This window comes from Chelonoidis abingdonii, chromosome 3, assembly GCF_003597395.2.
Source record: "Chelonoidis abingdonii isolate Lonesome George chromosome 3, CheloAbing_2.0, whole genome shotgun sequence".
Lineage (NCBI taxonomy): Eukaryota > Metazoa > Chordata > Testudines > Testudinidae > Chelonoidis > Chelonoidis abingdonii.
The window spans coordinates 153109752-153130763 of NC_133771.1; the positions used below are offsets into that span (position 1 = coordinate 153109752).

Here is a 21012-nt window from a genome sequence, read left to right on the forward strand (position 1 = left end):
ATTCCCCTGTGTATAGAAATGATCACCTTATGAGATTGGTGTATCAAGAATGTAATCACTCTGTTGGCATCTTACTCCTGGGAACTTAGAATGTGTTGGTGGACCCCCCCTTAGCAGTCATTTTGTCATTGATCACAAGTGGGAGTGCGCAACAGTGTCTTTGCTCAGTAGGGGAATCCCACTTGTGATCTGTTTGCCTCCCAAATGAACGGGAAATGCAGCATTTACTATTCCAGAGGAACTCTAGGTCTATATTTCAGGGCAATGCCTCCATCTCCCCTGTCAGACCATCTGAGCTTTGTCTTTCCTCCCTTATTGATCCTACCTTGGGTCTTATGGAAGATTTGTCAGGACAGGGCATGAGTCAACCTCATTACCCCCAATTGGCCCAGACAGTTTAGTTCCCAAATCTTCTACAAATGTCATCTCGTCCTCCAATCAGTATCTAGTCCTTTCCCGATCACTGGACCCAGGAGACAGGCAGGATCAAGCATCCCAACCTCAAAGCACTTCATCTCAAGGCTTGGTTTTGGATGGGTATCAGCCCTAGAGTGTTCCTGCTCTGAAGCCATCCACACCATCCTCAATAATAGCAGAAAAGGTTGGAAGTATTTTGTCATCTGGACACAACAGAAATATGTATCTGTTGAGTACACTGATAGTCCCAAATAAGGGGAATATCTTCTTTCTCTCAGAATGGCTGGGCTCTCATTGAATTCTCTAAGAGTCTACCTGTCAGTAGTCAGTGCATACTGTGCACCATCAGATGATTATTCAATTTTTACTCATCTATTAGCTAACAGATTCTTGAAAGACCTAATAAGAACCTTCCCAACAGAAAGGAAACCTACTCTTCACTCAGACTTAACCCTTGTATTTTTGGCACTCACTTAAGCCTCTGTTTGAACCACTAGTTACATGTTCAATGTTTCACCTATCAATTAAAGTTCCATTCCTTATGGCCATCAGCTCAGCCAGAAGGGGTGCATGAACTTGGAGCCTTAATGGCAGACCCGCCATATGCTAAATTTCATAAACCAGTCAATCTACTTACCTGTGTATTTTCCCAAATCTCCTGCATCTGAGGAAGAGAGGGGATTTCATTCCCTCCATGCGCGACACACTGTGGCCCTGTATCTACAAAGAACAAAACCAATCAGAATATCACCTAGTGTGTTTCTCATTGTAAAAAAATGAATCCGAGGTCAAGCTATATTCTCCCAGACAACCTCTAAATAGATCTCTAGCTGTACCCTGCTCTGTTACCAGTTGGTACTCAGGATCTGAGAGTTCAATCTACAAGAGCACAAACAGCCTCAGTGGCAGCATTTCAGGATGTACCTCTACTTGACATTTGCAGGCAGCTACGTGGAGTTCCATCCACATGTTCATGAAATATTATACTCTAGTACAGAACTCGTCAACTGATACATCCTTTGGGGCAGTAGTTGTACAAGCAACTGCATCCTGTATCCTCACACTCTCCCTCTCTTTGCTGACTGCTTGTACGTCACCCAAAGTGGAATATGCAGAGGTTATGTCTATACAAGGATAAAAGACACGTCCTTCCCAGCCCGGACTAGCAGCTGAGCCTGGCACAGAGTAGGAGCTACCAGCTGGGTCTTCTCCAGTTCTGCCTTCTGCCCCACAGTGATTTACCTCTCTGCCGGCTGCCCTGTGCACCCAAAACATAGTGCTGGGGTTGATTGCTTGACTGCTCTTCTGGCTTCCCTTTGCTTCCCCATCACAAAGTCATTTTTCTGCAGGGGACATAAATTCTGTGCATGTGCAGTCGCGCAGAATTCCCCCAAGAGTAAGAAATAAAAACTAGCCCACTGAACCCAGATTCCCTGTTAGCTGTCCAGTTTGATGTTAGTCAGCAAGGCAAATTGTCCAGAGGGGCTTCAACATCTGGGTATGTTGAAAAATCTTTCTGTTTACACAGGCTTTTCCCAAAGGCAGTGATTAAGTAGGGAGGATTTTTTTTTGGAGTGGGATGGGGTGGGGCAGGTTGAGAGTGTGAGAGAATTGCTCATTTAGTTTTGTTGACTTTTTAAGTTTTATTGATTTATAGTTGTATGGTGTATTTTCAGCTATGGAGTAAGGGTAGGATTCTCCCTCCCTACACGCTAGCCACATTTTAAATTTTCAAACATCATTTAGAAACATATAGTTGAATACTCTCCAAGTGATCTATTATCCACAGATCATTGGTATACTCAACCATAACAGCTCCCTGTTCTTAAAACATACTTGAGAGCACTTAAATCTATGAATTATAAGAAATGCTGTTGTCTGTTGCATTTTTTCTTATCTAGGGAGCTTTTCATCTTCAGATACTTTCATGTGTAGTAATTTGGAACTGCAGACAGAGTATAGTCATTATTTTCTGTTGGATAGGGGGTGAGGAGTCTTTTTTTTATAAATATCCATATTCTAATGCAGCATTTTATTTACATTAAGCTGTTTCCAAGCATCCAGCATAGCAGATGGAGTTAGTTGGGCATTTTCTGATGAATCCTTTTGCTTCCAGAAAATGCCGTTGCTTCAAAATTAAAGCTTTCTGCAGAAATCCATGTCAATTTCAATGAAATTACATTTTAAAGATAAATAAAACAAAGCATTTGTCATAGTATTCTTTCCCAAATTTGAACCTTAGCGTCCAAAAATGAGGTACTAGCATGAATTCCTCTAAGCTTAATTAACAGCTTAGATCTGATACGCTGCCACCAATCAGGACTCTGAGTGCCTGATAAACTCTGGTCTCCCCAAAACCTTCCCTGGGGACCACACGATCCAGACTCCTGGAGTCCTAATCAAGGAAGTAATCTTTCCCTCACTAGTGCCTCTCCTATGCTTTCCCTCCTGGAGTTACCTGGAAGATCCTGGATCAACTCCTTGAATCTTAAACAGAGCTTTTCCCCTACCCAGAGCAATACAGTATCACTGCCGTGATCTAAAATAGGAGTCCCTTCCCCCCTCTATTTTTCCTGTCTCCCACCAACTTGCTGGTAAGTAGCAGATCAATTCCCTGGAGCCTCCACTGGGGGAAAATCAAACGGGTCTATTACAAAGCACACTTGTTATAATAAAGAAAGAAAAAAAGTAAAAGTTATCTCTGTATCTAGATGGTAAATATTACAGGGTCTTTCAGTTAGGACAATGGAGAAAAAGCCTTCTCTAGCAGAAATACAATTTAAAATACTTTCGTAGTACACAGTTGCAGATACAGAACAATTCAAAGCACTATAACCGCCTTCTACTCAATCATCACTATTCTGAATTATCATAAAGACTGTGCAGGAGAGTTGGTAAGAAATTTGGTGCCGTCTTAGTCCTTCCAGGATCAATGGAACAAAGCAAAACCCAACAACATCAAAACAGGGTTCCTCCACGAGATTTGAAAGATCTTGTTTCTGACTTGTTGGCTCTGGTCAGGTGTTGCAGGTCACTGTTTGTTAACTCTTTACAGGTGAAAGAGACATTAACCCTTAGCTATCTGTTTATGACAGCATTTTGCTATAGTTGAAAAGGAATGTGAGACGTTGGACCCCATAATGCTTTATAGCAATATACTTATGAGTGTAAATATGACATAACTGGAATATGTTTTATGCTAGATATGTCATGTAACATATCTTTGCAAAGATTATGTTCTACTAAATGTATTCAATCTATTTGGATGCATGAATCATTTTTATATCTGAAGTTATGAGTGTTGGCTCTGCTTGTATTTAAAGTGTTTGCTGTAGGAAGCACATAAGGCAGATTTGGTCCACATAGTGTGAAGGGGTTATTCATGTAATTGGGAGTACTTAGCTGACAATAGACCTTGAGAGACACCAATCAACATCTGAGCTTTCCTGGGAACTCTGAAACTAACATGTAGACAGTGGCGTTGGCCTATAAAGAACTGAGTCATGCATGGACATGTGACTTGCCCATGTGACTCCAAAACTCCATCTTGTAACTGTGATTCTGCACAGAAGAACACAAGGGGTTTTCACCCACAAGAGAGAGACCATATAAGCCCTTGGAAACTCCTCCATTTGGTCTTCAGCTGGCTCAGAAGATAGTCTCTCCACCCCAAAGAGATGCCTGAAAGAAACTGGAACAAAGGGCAGTAACTACAGGGGTGTGAGTGATTGCTGGACCTTCATTCTGTCTGTTATTACTTGGAATCATCTAAATCCTACTTTTTATATTTAATAAAATCACTTTTTACTCATTAATTAACCCAGAGGAAGTATTAATACCTGGGGGTGGGGGTGGGGATGCAAATAGCTGTGCATATCTCTCTATCAGTGTTATAGAGGGCAAACAATTTATGAATTTACCTTCTATAAGCTTTATACAGAGTAAAAAGGGTTTATTTGGGGTTGGATCCCATTGGGAACTGGGTATCTGAGTGTTGGAGACAGGAGCACTTTTTAAGCTGTTTTCAGTTAAGCCTTGCAGCTTTTGGGGGATGTGGTTCAGACCTGGGTCTGTGTTTGTAGCAGGCTAGCATCTGGCACAATCAGGCAAGGTACTGAAGTCCCAAACTACCAGGAAAAACGGGCTTAGAGATAATCTGAGCACATCAGGTGGCAGTCCCAAGGGGGTTTCTGTGACTCAACCTGCCATAGAATTTTTTTTATTTTGTTTTGTTTTAAAATTAAATATAAAATTTTGAAATTATATTATACACTATAATATATAAAACAAAAAAGTCTAAATCAAACAAAACACTTAGATTTTAATGAATTGGAGCACTTGACCCCAAACTAGTCTTTTCCAGAACATGTTGAAATTTTGTTTTGTTTTGTTTCAATTCGGAGTGAAACCAAACCTGCAAAATCATAGAATTTCCCACCAAACAGAAATTCTGATTCCTGCACAGCTCTTGTAAAATAAATAACACACCTAATGAACTGGACAGTTTTACTGTTATCTTCTGCTTTACTGGAATGTCTATAGAAAAATGTAGCCTACACTTCTATATGATGTCAGAATACAGTTTGCAACTATAGACCGTGGTCAATTAACTTCTTTATCTAAATCATCTTGTTTTGCACAGCGTATTAAAAAATGGTTTGAATCCCTCCTTGGACTACATAGAATGATGCATAAGAATGTGACATTACTAGTCTGTTTCTTTGTGGTTTGATGGAAGATACCGTACATACACCTCACCCAGATGCCTGAGGTAGATTCTGATTAATCTCTGAGACTAGGGCTCCATAGAAAGAATTTCATGGGAGAGAATTTAAACAAAGGCCAAGGTTTTAAAAAATAAATGTTTAAAGCTAGGCTTGTAATCCACAGTCAGGCTCCTAAATCACTGGCTTGATTTTCAAAAGTGCAAAGCACCCAGTAGCATCCACTGAAGTCACCATAGATGCTGGAACTAGGAGTGCTGAGGATGCTGCTGCACCCCTGGGCTTGAAGTGGTTTCTATTATATATAGGGTTTACAGTTTGGTTCAATGGCTCTCAGCACCCTCCCCCCCATAAAAATTGTTTCTTCACTGCTGGAAATCACTGATATTTCCAAGTTGCTCAGTAATTTTAAAATCATTTCACTGAGATTGCTAACATTAGGTACCTATTTTTGAGCTAGCTTAGTAAATCAGTAGCTAGAGTTTTCAAAATGTATTGCCTCCACAGATCACAACCCAACTTCTCCACTTCTTTGGGATATTTGCATTTTTTGCCCTAGTGGACAAGAACTGAGAGAGAAAGGACCAGACATATCTCTAACTTGTCTCTGCGCTGAACTGTGTACACGTAGTGGCAAGAGGAGCCCTTTTAGGGTTCTGCTTTAAATGGTTGAGTTCAATATGAGATTTGATGGTCAGACTAATTATGTGAAAGCAAATAACCTATCTCTGGCCTTATAGGCACTTCCATTTTAAATATGTGGATTTATTGGTACAGCCATCTGAAGGAGATTCTTTCTTTAAAATTCCTAATCTACTTTCTAGTTGTAAATAATTCACACTGTTTTTTTCTTATCCTGCTAGCTCTGTTGGATTTCTATATGTTGACTTGAGACAGGTTTACTGTGCAAAACTAACTTATGGAAATAGACGGGAGGCAAGAACATACATTTCTCTCTTATACATTCACATTTGTCCTGAAGAAAAACATGAATTGAGTTGTCTTCCCAATTAGACCAGTGTAGTCTATTAGAGGTGTGGTTATGAAAGTCTGACTTGGAGAACAGTGGGCTTGACTTCGGTGTGTTTTTTTCCCTACAGACTTCAGACTTAAGGTTATTCAGTGTTCTCTCTCTCAGAAAAAGCTAAGTAGGCACTGAAATATATAAGCTGATATCACCTTAACTCCAGTCATCTTATCTTTTGTCAAATATTCTTACATAGCAGCATTTATTCAACATATGCATAATGGCAGGGTTTTTATTGTTTGGGTTTTTTAAATTGCTAAATTGTTTGGGTGGGAATTAGAAATTTGATTCTTTCTTGTTCTTGCTTATGCAATGTAAGGTTCTGTTGTATTTGATAAGGTTTGTATGCTCTTGGAAGTTCAATTTTATGTATGTTTTAGTATATAATGGAGGGTTTAAATTTGATTAATTGTCTTGTATGTAAATATAGCCCATCTCCTTGATAAAAATGTCTGTTTTTATCTCATTATAGCATTGCATAATAAGGGCAGAATTAAGTTTTTGTGTGCCTGGCTCCAAACATATTTGTGGGCCCCCATGCAGGCAATGGAGCATGGCATGGGGAGGTCAGTCTCCAGAGCGAGGGGCCAGCCAGGGGCAATGGGGTATGGCATGGCAGGGGCCTCCCCGCTCCGCCTTGCAGTTGCCAGACGCACAGTGACCTGCCCGGCCCTGTGGTGCCAGCGTGCCCCTTCCCTTCGGGGCAGACCCATGCCATGCCACACAGCCCCCACACCCAACACAAACACACAGACTCTGAATCCCTATGGCCTTAAATCCTCCCCCCCGCCCTCCCCTGGACCCATTATGCCCAGTGCCCCTCCAGACTCCCTCCACAAATGCACGACACCCTGCACAACATCACCTCTGCCCAGTGCCCCCTTGCACACAGCCCCACTACAACTGCCCAGAAGCCCCATTCCCTAGTGCCCCAACACAAACATCTTCCCCACCCCCTCACAGCCCAGCACCTCCCCCATGCCCTGCCTCCCTCCTGCACTCACCAGCCCTGCTGGGAAGCGACTATGTTTGCCAGGCTGATCTGGCAGTGCAGCCAGGGCTGGTCCAGGGGCCGGGAATCACTCTGGTCCCTCGGGAGTGGCATGATCAGCCCGGCCAGGGCCTGACCCGGCCGCACTCCCTCAGGATCCACTTGCCTGGAGGGGCCCAGCCAAGCCCGCCAGATTGTTCCACCTGTCCCCAAACTGACCAAAACTGGCCAGGCTTCTGCACCAGTCCCAGGTGACTCAGCTCTGGGAGACAGGCAGGGCCCCGCAGATAGTGGGAAGCAAAGACTGCCCGGAGCTGGAGGTGCACTGGGGTCCGGCAAGGGGGCAGATAGGAGCCAGTGAGTGGGACCAGGGGGCAGAGAGGAGCCCTCGGCTGGGCTGGCAGGGTAGTGCAAGCAGAGCAGGGTGGGGCCCCTTCTGAGCGTGGGCCAGGCTCCATGGTGCCATTAGTGCCATTGTAAACCTGGTACTGCTTATAAGTTACACTCGAATACCTGATACTGTTATAGCTGCTATCTTATAGCTTATATCAAGGGCACCTACAGTCTCAGGCACATTTTTATACTTAAATAAATCTAAATAATAAATGGATATGCTTTGTACTTGTAGGCACTTGCAGATCAGTTTGAAGACAAGAAAACATTGGTATCTGAACGACTGAAGATTTTCTATAGTTGTCAGGTGCCTCCACACTGGGCCATAGAGGTACAAGCTAACAATATGACATTTACTCTAGATACCATCAAATTATTTGATATTGCATGCTATTTTGTGAAGTACCATGTCTTGGAAGCTGCAGTAGAAACCCACTGTCTGCTGCATGTTACCATATCTAAACAGGAAAACTTGTTGAAAAAAATTGGATTAACCTAACAATATAGGAATATTTAGTGTTGTGTTTTTGTTTGTTAAGAAATCAAATTCTAGAACATGTGCAGCTTTTTTATATACATTTCTGTCATACACAGAATTGACTGCTTGCTTCGAGATGTTTGCTTGCAAAACAGCTTTTCTGTATGATCTTTTCCTTTTTTGCTTTAATGAAAAACAGGATAGTAACTCTTCAAAATTAGAAGGAGCAAATATAGTTAGTGTGTTCTACAGTTACCAAAATACCATAAATGAAAAGAGATGATTGCCATTCTTAGGGGTCTGCTTCCTGTCTGTCCACCTACCCATTAATGAGGTAGACCAGGTCTTGTAGGAGGTGGGTCATGGCCAGAGTACTCTGGGTCAGTGGATGTTTCCATTTTGTTTGTTTCCATTGTCCACATAAGCCTGAAGTCCTCGTATACCTCAGTAAGGTTCTACCTCCTAGATGTTGGCCTTTCACTTTGGTCCAGGCCCACTCCCCTTCTCCACTATGTGATGGATTTTCTTAAGAAATCCCTCTTTTCCCCTGTGGAATCTGATACCTCATCCCACAAGAGGACTGCCAAAGCTGAAGCACTCTTATTTTCTAGTCATGCACCTTCTTTTTTTGTAGGATGAAGAGGGCATTTTTTTCCAACTATATTTTAATTTTGAGTGGAAGGTCATGCTATTTTAAAAATTTCAGACTGTGCAGAGTCTTATCTGGTATTATTATATTTAACCCTAAACTTGAAAACTATTAAAATAAGGTTCAAGACTTTGAGGCCAAAAGATTTCCCTAAATCATGCATTTTACTTATTTTTAAATGTTCCTGTTTTATGAGAGTTTTTCCTCTTTTGATACTATGCATACTATCTTAACCAATCATTGTTTCTTCCAGTGTTCCCCAAATTATTCCACATATAATCTTTCAACAAACACTTCAAATAAACACAATCAAACCTAATTTTCATTTCCAGTTTTCAGAGTAAATGTGGCACTTTTCAGTCCAAGTCAATTTTCTAAGTCAATATTAGAAATGCTAAAATAGAGATGTACTTTGTAAAGTGTGGCAGTCTTAAGTATAGTCATTACCTCTCTCTAAATTTTACCAAATTTGACCCAGAGAGTAAATTAAATTTTAAACTTTCCTGTATGTGGAATTAAATATTTTCCCTGAATAGACTCATAGCCTTTAAGGTCAGAAGGGACTATTATGATCATCTAGTGTGACCTCCTGCACAATGCAGGCCACAGAATCTCACCCACCCACTCCTGTAACAAACCCCTAACCTGTGTCTGAGTTATTGAAGTCCTCAAATTGTGGTTTAAAGACTTTAAGGTGCAGAGAATCCTCCAACAAGTGACCCATGCCCCACATTGCAGAGGAAGGCGAAAAACCTCCAGGGCTTTTGCCAGTCTTCCCTGGAGGAAAGTTCCTTCCCGACCCCAAATATGGCGATCAGTTAAACTTTCAGCATGTGGGCAAGATTCACCCGCCAGCACCAGGAAAGAATTCTCTGTAGTATCTCAGATCCCATCCCATCTAACATCCCATCACAGACCATTGGGCATATTTACCTGGTAATAATCAAAGATGAATTAATTGCCAAAATTAGGCTATCCCATCATACCATCCTATACCATCAAAGTCTAGAAAACACAGCTTAATATAGGGGTGGACAAACTTTTTGGCCCCGAGGGCCACATCTGGATATGAAAGTTGTATGGCGGGCCATGAATGCTCACGAAATTGGGGGTTGGAGTGCGGGAGGGGATGAGGCCTCTGGCTGGGGGTCTGGGCTTGGAGGTGGGTCAGGGCAGGAGGGGTTGAGGATACAGGAGGGTGATCCCGGCTGGGACCAAGGAGCTCGGAGCGCAGGAGGGGGATCAGGGCTGGGGCAAGGGGTTGGGATGTAGGGGAATCCAGGGCTGCAGGCTCCGGGAGGTGCTTACCTCAAGCAGCTCTCGGAAGCAGCAGCATGTTCCCGCTCCGTCTCCTACACGGAGGCACGGTCAGGTGGCTCTGCACACTGCCCCATCCACAGGCGCCATGGTTCCTGGCCAATGGAAGCTGTGGCGGTGGTGCTTGGGGCAGGGGCGGCATGCAGAATCCTCTGGCTGCCCCTACATGTAGGAGTTTGAGGGGGGACATGCTGCTGCTTGTAGGAGCTGCGCGGAGCGGGGCAAGCCCTCGACACTGCTCCCCAGCTGGTGCCACAGTGGGGCAAGCCCTAGACCCTGCTCCCCAGCAGGAGCTCGAGGGCCAGATTAAAAACATCTGAAGGGCTGAATGCGGCCCCGGGCCATAGTTTGCCCATCCCTGGCTTAATAAATTAGTTTAAAATGGAATTACTCATTTGTAAAGATTAAATAAATATTGTATTGCAAAGCATCTGTTCTCAAAACTTTGTCTTACCTTTAAGTCAGATTTGTATGGCTGCTCAAACTGGACTGATGTGCCTTCTGGAAGGAACTCTCAATTTTTCCAATTTTTTCACATAAAAAATTATTTATGGAGACTTACGTTGTGTGGACAAGTTTACTTTAACTATATTTGAAACAATACAGAGGAATTTTTATTAGGATGATTTGTCAGTGATGAGCAATTTAGACTTTTGATTGGGATTAATCACCCAGAAGTTGTACCTTATCCAAACTTTATCCCAACTTCATTAGTCTTCAGAGTTAGGCTACAAATCTCAGGAGAACTTTCTCTCATATTTTTTGTGTGTTTTCTGTTCAGGCCAGAAATATCTATAGCATCTTTTCTAAAAATGATAGTGAACATGCATCTAACTTTTTTCTATTTTGACTTTCAGCGACAACTTGCAAGCTTACTCTTTGAACTGGGGTGCACAAGTTCAGCTCTACAGATCTTTGAGAAGCTGGAAATGTGGGAAACTGTAGTAATCTGCTATGAAAGAGCAGGACAGCATGGGAAGGTGAGAGAGTCTTATTATCTGAGCTGCGTTTCTTGGATTTTGTTATTTATATTACAGTAGCACCTAGAAATCCTGTTGTGCTACACACTGTATACATGTATACATATACAGATACAGAGGTGTTATGTATTAATATAAATAGATATCAACTCACCCAACTTTTTTCTATTTAGCAGTTCAAACAGTGACTGATTTATTCTAGGTGTCATGGCAGAAGTGGGTCTGGAGAAGGTATTTGAACTGGGAGAGGGTAGTAAAGGTCAGCCTAGGGTCAGCATCCATGCACAAGGAGAAGTGTGTGAAGAAAATATTTGTGGGAAAAGAGAACAAGCAGCAAATGAGTTTGGCATCATTGGTAGAACTGAGAGGACCTGTGGTTGGGGACACAGTGGGAGAGGAATGCGTGAGTGAGAAGTGGCTTTGGAGGTGAGAGCAAGAAGTTTGAATTTGGTAGTGTGACTGATTTTGTGTGTGTGTGTGTGTGTGTGTGTGAGAGAGAGAGAGAGAGAGAGAGAGAGAGAAGGGTGATGTGGTCCTGGCTATGGACAATGAAGATTGTTTTGTATGGTGGGGTACAATGTGAGTGTTACAGATGAGGAGGTTTAAATAATCAAAATGGGAAGTTGCTGAGGGCCAGGACAAGAATTCTGACTGTGAAAAGAGGTAATCCAGTTATAATTGCTACTTAACTTTAGTTCTCATTTAACTGTAGCTCAAACAGACGTATGCTGTACATTTTGTTTTAAAAAAGCATAGTTTTAGGGCATCATTAAGATAAAGAAATCAAATCATCAGGAGATGCAGTTTTAAGACTGAAAGTTCCACTTTACCTCTGCCTCCTTGGTTGTTTCTCTGCTGAAGTTTCTCTGAACTTCTCTCCATTGACCTAGCACTTGTGGCCAGCAGTGGGAGCACTAGTGCAGGCCAGCCAGTTGACATTTACTGCTGTCATTATCCATAGACAGGACCACATTTTCTCTCTCTCTCTCACACTCACACTCTAGCAAGTTCATCAAGGAATATGCTGATGACACAGTAGTATAAAGCTGCTGGTGGCTAGTCTGTACTAGTTCTCCATGTTGCTCACGCCAGTGAAAACAAACGGGTGCTAAAGCACTGATGGAAGGAATTAAAGAAAATGCTTACTGGATATGTTGCCTGCTGCCAGTCTGGGGTTCCGTCTGCCAGCCCCTGTAAATGTAAAATATATTACTAGCACCCGAAACCTTAAATTACAGTAAATAAATGAAGACTTGGCACACCACTTCTCAAAGGTTGCCAACCCCTGCAGTACATGGAAAGACTGGGCTTACATTGAGTTAAGGTTGCAGAGGCAGTTGTAAGCCTTTTTATACAGAATTGTAACTTGTCAATTAAAACAAATAACCTAGAATTTCTTATAATGCCTTATGTAACTTTTTCCAATTATACTAGGCCAATATGTAGATCTTGGTAATTATAAACTGACAGATCTGTGTTTCACTGCCAACTGCCATGTCATGTTATGCATGCCTTGGGGATACTGTGCTACTATGAGGACTCTTTCAATACAGTAGAGAAATAAAGGTCAATATTTTCCATTTCCTGGAAACACATTCTGTTCTAGTTAAATTCACCAACTGCCCATAGGGAGTTATGAAAATGGCATTCAGACACAGTATCTGACACAGGAAACTGCTTTCAAAATTGATGTTTGTAAAGCACTTTGAAAATATAAAATGCTATATAAGTGCTAAGTAGCAAGAGGATTGAAAACAAGGTTAGATCCGGAGCAAAATGACAAAAAATACAAACATTTAACTGTAAGACAAGGAGTGAGTACATTTGTGCTCATTATCAAGAGAGCTTTATTAATGTGAAATATTCCTATTAAAATCACACTGTAACTAGACTTGTGGAAATGTATGAGAATCTGGTAGTGCAAAATATTATCAGTGGATGGAGCAGCTCAGAGCAAGCTGTGTTAGACAAGGCTTTGTACCTGATTCTCAAGATTGCTATTGTAAAACGAGAGTAATGAAAAGCTGAAACAACTTACAAAATGGTCAAACATGAGAGAATATTAAGGGGGAATACTAAGCACTAGAGTCATGTCATATGCTCCTTATTTCTACTTTTGAATTCTTTGTTGACAAAAAAGTTACAAACATCAACAATGCAGATGCAGAAGTGAATAGGTAAAGTAGTGCCACAACAAATATTGCAGCATATATTAGATTCACGTATTAGATCTAATATACTTGAGAAAAGCCTAAATGATAACTGAGGGAGTGCATTTGGCAGCATAAAAATTGCTAAAACCAAGAGGTTACTAAAGTTTACTAAACTGTTTTCTGGTTGTTTTTTTGTTTTTGTTTTTTTATGATTATTGGATATGATTCTACTTGTTTATTTCATAATATGAATATAATTAGTGGGATCTGGTATCATAAAGTGAGCAGCAAAAGAGCAACAGTGTGCCAAGCAAGGTGCAAAACAGGACACTTACACAGAGAGCAATTTAAGATGTGAACACGCAGTGTGTTGATAGTTACTGATGTTGTCATTCCAGTTTTTTCACTTGTTGCATTCCTCCGTTAGACCTATTGAAGAGCAGACACCAATCTTCATGGATGTGGTGAAAAAAGTAGGCTGAGGACAGAGGCCTGAGCCTGTCAGTATTACTGAAAACTAAAGAGGGGCATTTGTACCAAGTCGGAATGTTACTGGGAGCATAAATGTGGGGGAGGGGGCCATGGCTATAGAAGCTAAGATGGTCCCTTGACTTTGGAACCTTGAATAGGCATCTGGTTTAAAAATATACCCCTAGCCTCCAGCGCCTGCCCTGCGCCCACTCTTCCCCTTCCTCTCCCCCTTTAGCCAGAGAACTGCCTGTTTTGCCAGCTGGCTAGTAGACCTACACCCACTACTTCCTATCTGCTTTGCCTCCTCCATGCTGCTTGGTCTGTGTCAAAGGGGTAAATGAAGGGCTGTTAGGAGCAGAGTTCCCTCCTCAGCGTCTCCTGCATTAGTTCCAGCCATTGAACGCACTGTGGTTCACTAGGGTCCGGTGAGACATCAGAAGAGTGTGCTGCTAGCTTGGTTCTTAAGACATCTTCAGGACAAGACACTCTTCCTTCTATCATCATGGAGGCTTGGTGGGAAATTGTTCTTTACTCTAACTTGGAGGTAAGGTGCCTGCCCAGCTCCTCACCCACCTTCCCTAGCCTTTGATTTATCTGTGAATTTCCACATTGACGAGTGCCAGTGTAACAAGCCAGTAGATGCTTGTGAGATGGAAGCTGCTTTGGAGGAGGGGAATTGCTCCCGCTAGGACAGAGGTATTTGGGGACAGAGTTGTGGGGAGTCTGCATAGGGGTTGGCCCCCCGACCACTTCCCATGTTAGGGAGACAGCAGGAATATGATGAGAGGGAGGAGGCAGAGGTGTTAAGGATATTAGAACATGAAAAGTTCCTGGAATGGGGTGGGGACTCCCTCATGTGCAGGAGCCCGAAAATGCTGCTTCCCCTTCTTCCCCAGGTGGGAAAAGCCAGGAACAGAGCCCAGCTTTGCAGCTGCAAAGGCAGCAATCCATATGTCAGCGATCATCCTTGTCACCACAGGAGAAGTCTGTGAATGCAAAACCACAAAACATTACAAATGTTACTTCATGCACGGGAACAACAATAGGAAGAGCTGTGTCCTGGTGTAAGCTGGGACCAACATGCCCACAACACTGCCTGTGCAATTTGTGGCAGAAAAGGAGTATCATGAGGTGCTGTGGAGCACAGGAACATGGGAAGGGGAAAGACAGGACAATTTAGATGGAATATCAGGAAAAGCTTCCTCAAGGCAAGATCAAACTAGTATATAAATTAATACTTTACGTGATGCTTTGAAAATGTAACTACTACCATTAAACTTTACAACAGGCTTGTGAGATAAGGGGGGAGGGATAGCTCAGTGGTTTGAGCATTGGCCTGCTAAACCCAGGGTGTGAGTTCAATCCTTGAGGGGGCCATTTGGAGAACTGGGGTAAAAATCTGGGGATTGGTCCTGCTTTGACAGGGGGTTAGACTAGATGACCTCCTGAGATCCCTTCCAACCCTGATATTCTAGGCTTCTAAGTAAGTATTCCCTATATGTAAATGTGGAAACTGAGACAAAGACTAGTCAATGAGTAAGTTCCAAAGCAGGAATTAGAATTTGAGAGTTTCTCTTTCCCACCCTCATGCTCAACCCATTCTGTCATACTGCCACTCTAGTAGACTGTCAAATATAGTTCCATTTTTAAAGGAACAGCCCCATATTTAAGCCCTCCTACATGTGTCCCAACTTTTTCTTAAAAATGGGCAAATTGTCCTGTATTTTGTGTCCCCCCTCCTCCCCCTCTGTCCTGTTTCTCTCCTCCCTCAAAACAGTACTGATGGGTTCTGCTGCTGGCCGGATCCCTGCTTGCCAGCTGCCTGCCCACCAACGGAGAGTAGGAGGATCCAGTGGCCGACGACGGGGGTGGTTGTGCAAGGATGGTGGCAGGGCAAAGCTGCAGCACACGGGGCCGGCCATTCCCCCTGCTGGTCCATCAGCACAGCCCTCTCTGCGTACTGGCTCTCGGCCAGCAGAGCCTTGCCCCAATCCCGTTTCCAGCCAGCCCTGGCTGTGTTCCATAGTGGTTAGTGAGTGTAGGCAGGTTCCAGACAGTACCCAGTTCTGCGTTGCCTCTGCTGCCCACCCATCGGCCCATTACGTGCTCCCCCCTCTCGTTGTCCTCTCTCTGCTTTGCCCTTTCACCCCCACCCCCAGCCCCACCGCTCCTCCTCCATATCCTCTTGGACAGGGCACATCCCACTCCCAGCACTGTGTGGAGAACCAGCCCCTCTGGTCAGAGCACTCAGCTCATCAACAGCCTGGCCAGCAGGCTCCTGCCTTCCCCTACTGCCTCTGGCTGGGCCGGTGCCCGAGGAAGGCTCAAGACCCTCTGGCCCGGTGCATTGGCCAGGAGGAGACAAGCCCTGCATATGCCAAAGCCCCGCACAGTGCTGGCGTCTCCACCCCTCAGGTAAGCTGTGGAGTGGCGGGGGGGAAGCAATTTCCAGCCTGTTTGTGTCCTGACCCTGAAGGCTCCACAGCAGCTCCCCGGGCAGCGGCTTAGCAACCTCTTCACCCACTTTTCCCTGCTCTGTTCCCTAGGCACCCTCTGCTGTTGAGCCACCTCTCTGGCCAGGTTCACTGAAGCCCCTACAGTCAGGTTCCCTGGCCCTGGTGCACAATGCATCTTTACGGCTTAACCCCTTCTTGCCTGCACTGTAGCCAGGGGACAGGAGATGGCTGGGTTATGTCAGTGGCCATCTGCAGCCTGGAAGTATTAGCTGCCTTTCAACACTGGGTTTGGGAGTGACTCAGGCCTGGTCTACACTACGCGTTTAAATCGATTTAAAGAGCGTTAAATTGATTTAACGCTGTACCCGTCCACACTACAACGCCCTTTATATAGATATAAAGGGCTCTTTAAATCAATTTCTGTACTCCACCCCGACGAGAGGAGTAGCGCTAAAATCGATATTAACATATCGGATTACGGTTAGTGTGGACGGAAATCGACGTTATTGGCCTCCGGGCGATATCCCACAGTGCACCACTGACCGCTCTGGACAGCAATCTGAACTCGGATGCAGCGGGCAGGTAAACAGGAAAGCTCCTCCGCGAGCTTTGCATTAATTTCCTGTTGCCCAGGTGAGCTCTGATCAGCACGCGGTGGCGATGCAGTCTCAAATCAAAAGAGCTCAGCATGGACTGTACGGGAGTACTAGATCTGATCGCTGTATGGGGAGACAAATCTGTTGTATCAGAGCTCCATACAGAACATGAAAATGCCAAGCATTTGAAAAAAAATCTCCAGGATACACAGCGCGCGTGACAAGCGTAACGGGAAGCCAGAGACTCAATGGTGCTCAATGGATGGAGGGGGTACTGAGGACTTCAGCGTATCCCACGTCCACAGCAGTCTCTGAAAAAGTATTTGCATTCTGGCTGAGCTCCTATGTCTGTAGGTTCCACATGTCTGCGCGTGGTTCAGGGAATAGCTCCTCATTTGTTCTTTCTCCCCCACCACGTGAAAAGAAGGAGGAAGAGAATCATTTCTTGACTTCTTTCAATGTCACCCTATGTGTACTAGAGCGTGCTGGTAGACACGTCTGAAGCAGTGAAGAGCAGTATGACTCCTCTCCCTCTCCCCCTCCCGCGGTGAGTAGACGGTGCAATAGCTAGTAACCGTCCTCAGAAGATATCTAACATGTTGACCTCGAGGCCAACATGTGGTTACTCCAGTAGAGATAGGACAGACGGCTAATAACAGCTTCATCATAGCAACTGGGGGCTTCAGCCCCTCCCTTCTGTTTAAAGAAAAGATTCTGTACTGCTGGACTGTCATTAGCAGCAGCATGCTGGGCTCCCTCTCCCACACCGCTTAATGTCCTGCCTGGATATCATCGTGCCGCGGAGGATGCCTCCCCTCATTTATGTCACTAAACACTCTGTGTTTCTATTCGCATTCTTTATTTACTTCATGACACAAATGGGCAGGACACTGCCACGGTATCCCGGAAGGTTGGGGGAGGAGGAAGACGGGTGGAGTTGTTGCAGGGGCACCCCCTGTGAATACTGACACGGAACAGCTGTGCTCTATCAGTGGTCCCTAACTGACACTTTGCCCTTATTCTAGGCAGACTGACTCTATTTTTTAGAAACATAAGGGAGGTTGAGACTCAGTCCCAAGTGAGTCAACCAATTTTGCTTTTGCGTTGCGCCCCCGGCCGATTTCAGCAGGGGCACTCATGATAGCAGCTGACAGTACAGAGGAGGAGAGATAACCGTCATCTCATTGCAGTTTTCTCCAGCAGTAGACTACGAGCGACCCGTAACCACTCTGCTCATCATGCAAAAGAAGTGAATGTGCTGTGTAGCGTGGAGTATCACCTCTCTGTCCGCGGGCTCAGTACACATACGGTCCGGAAGAAAAAAAAGCTGAACGGGCTCATGTGTTGCGTGCTATGGCGTCTGCCAGGGCAATCCAGGGGAAAAACGGTGCGAAAGGATTGTCAGCTGATGTTTCCGGAGGAAGGAATGACTGACGACATTTACCCAGAACCACCCGCGACAATAATGATTCAACCCAGAATTCCAAGGTGCTTCAGAAACGACGTTAGCTCGGACCATGGACGACACGCCAAACTGTGCCTAGTGTGGGCCGCATGGCGAGTTTATAATATCAGTTTTATAACCGATTTTAGCTAATTCGATATTCCGTGCTGTTAGTGTAGTGGCCTTAAAGATGAGAAGGAGGCTGGGGCTATATGAATGTGTTCACAGCAGATTGCAGTCTTGTGTTAAAAGCAAAAAAAAAAAAAAAAAAAAAAAAAGCCTGTACTTTCAGATGCTGCCTGCTATGACTGCAACTATTTTAACTGTGTGGTTCTCTCTGTTCTAGAACAATAAATCTTTGAGATCAGCTGTCAATATTTATTCATTTAATCATAGTCATAGATACGGTGACCAGAGGGCAAGTATGAAAAATTGGGATGGGGGTGGGGAGTAATAGGTGCCTATATAAGGGAAAAAAAAAACAAAATCAGGATTGTCCCTATAAAATCAGGACATCTGGTCACCCTAGTAATAGAAATTAGAGGTGGGAGGAAACATTGTTTATCTAGTCCTTCCCTCTGCCAGTTCAGGGTTCTTTATGAAGGTATGTTTTTCTCATCCTTTTCCCAGTCTAATAATAAATGTCTCAAGAAATAGAGACTTCACAGCTTCCTTTAGAAAACTGTTCCACTGCTTAAGAACTCTTACTGGTTAGCAATTTTTCCTGAGACTCAGCCTACAATTTTCTGCTTCTTAATTTGGTACCATGTTTTCCAATTATGTTCCTATACAAACCTAAACAATTCCTCTCCCTTCTTGATGTTTATGCCCTTCCAATATTTGCCGACTGTTATGTTTCTGCTAAATCTTCACTTACCATAGATGACAGCAAGAATGTCTTGTTAATATATTAGAGATGAAAAAATTCACAACAAAGTGAAACCCTTGAAAGGGCTCTTTCTTTCTGAATGGGCTCTTTGAACTTTATCAATAGTCCAAAATTAACCTGAATGCCCAAGATTCAGGAAGGGGCAGTAGAAGACTGCACACACATCAGCCTTTTTTTCTGACTGAATTCCCTAGGGATTATGCAAATATGAGGAAGGAAAATAGCTTTCATTAGAACAGGAGAGGGAAGAATCATTCCTACATGAAGATCAACAGTGCAGTTGCCTTAGGTAGATGGAGTGGCATACTGCAGGGGGATGTGATTAATAATAAACTGCTCAAACTTGGCTCTGTGGCAGGATTTGTTGGATTTAGCTGTAATCTCATGTGGTTCAAACTGATCCTTTCAAATAGAGAGTATACACTGAGTTGAATTCTGTATGATACTGCTAATATCTGTGTATGTTATGTGTGGAGGTTACATTTGGGAGGAGGGATATTTATTTATTGGTGAGACTACGGAGGGGAAAGTATCTTTTTGAAACTTTGAAGTTAGAGAGAAAGTGGAACCTGGCACTGAGGAGAGTAAGGCAGAGCTTTATAAAGGGTATTGTAGGCAGCTCAATTTTAAAAGGTCTTGTGGGAACTCCAGCGTCTATCCTCTCTTCCAAAAGTCTGCAAAACCTCTGAAGCTTGCTTTTTAAATGCTTACTTATTTCTGAGTATATTTTTATTTCCTACATTTAGACGAAAATATAGCTTTTATTTGTACATTTTGTAGAACAGTAGCAGCCGCAGTGAAGAGGGAGTGAACCAAAACATAAAACATGTTGGAAGCATTTCCTCCAGAGGGGACAAATTAGAGATCAGAAAACGGAATAAACATTGAGTATACTTAATGAGGTGATTCAAACAAAGAATAATAAAAGCAGGCAGGGTCTGTCAGTAGCCTAATAGTAGCAGCAGTGCGCTACCATGCAGGAGATACAGATTGGATTTCCAGGGTTGGTATTTGCTCATTGGGCAAAAGATACAGTTGAGGCATGAAATGGGAAACAGCTATTTGCAGCTTTGACATAGTGACTCTTTTCCCAGTACAAAGAAGTAAAGGTTAATCCCATTTTGACACTGAGGTGCTCCCAGGTTGTACCATATTTTAAAATTTTACAGGGGAAGAATTCTCCTTTTCACATAGTCGTCCTGTGCTTTATCTCCAAATAGTCCTCTGCTTGAAAATGTAAGAGTTCTTTGACTCCTTTGAAAAACAGTTTGAAAAAATTTCATCTCTGAAATGACTTCATTTTACCACACTAGAGTTGCAATGAAAATGAATATGGCTTTAGGATTTAACATAAGTAAATTATGCCTTAAGGTTCATGTAGACATGAACAGAATTTTAACAGCAGCACTTAAATGTTAGTCTTTGGGCTTTACAAGATGTAAAAGAACTTATGGAGCATTTTTTTCACAGATTTATCTCTGACACAGACTTTGTTCAAGATACTGTTTTGTTTTTCAGATTTCTTGACTTTTCTTAGATTATGTAAGAAACTGCTATGGTGTAAAACTCTGAGTGACAATGGTAGTATATGGTTAGATTGACCATGGAACTAGCCCAGGCCCTGGGTCAGGGCAGGGGAGTAAAGAGTCCAAGGCTCAGGCTCTGAGGCAGGGGCTGAGCAAATACAGGTAAATAGCACACCCAGACTCCAAGCGGCCTGGGAGAGGGGGAGACTGCCACCCATGCGTTGGGTGGGGGACACAGGCCCTCCCACTCCACTGCGTCTTAGCCCAGTGCCCTAGCCGAAGGCCCACTGCTGTGTCTGTGGGGATCTTGGCCGCAGCTCGCTGACATGAGTTCCAGCTGTGCTGCAGCCAGATTCGGGTTGGCTGCCCCCAGGCTACTTCCCAGCTCCCCCTCTAGAGGTACCTGGGTTCAAGGTGGTGTCCTCAGGGGGGTCAGTCACCATTGGATCCTCAGGGTAGGGTCAGCAACTCTTCGGGGTAGCTGGTGAGAGGTAGGCTCAG

General features: G+C 43.7%; 1 protein-coding gene across 1 annotated transcript in view; it reads left to right on the top strand.

Annotated features, from left to right (window-relative positions):
* TTC27 (tetratricopeptide repeat domain 27) overlaps nucleotides 1–21012 on the top strand; it is a 231511-nt gene that overhangs the window by 144536 nt on the left and 65963 nt on the right. The window contains exons 11-12 of the mRNA XM_075064235.1: nucleotides 7788–7883; nucleotides 10854–10976. Of these exons, the coding sequence (XP_074920336.1) occupies nucleotides 7788–7883; nucleotides 10854–10976 (219 nt within the window). The remainder of the gene's footprint in view (nucleotides 1–7787; nucleotides 7884–10853; nucleotides 10977–21012) is intronic.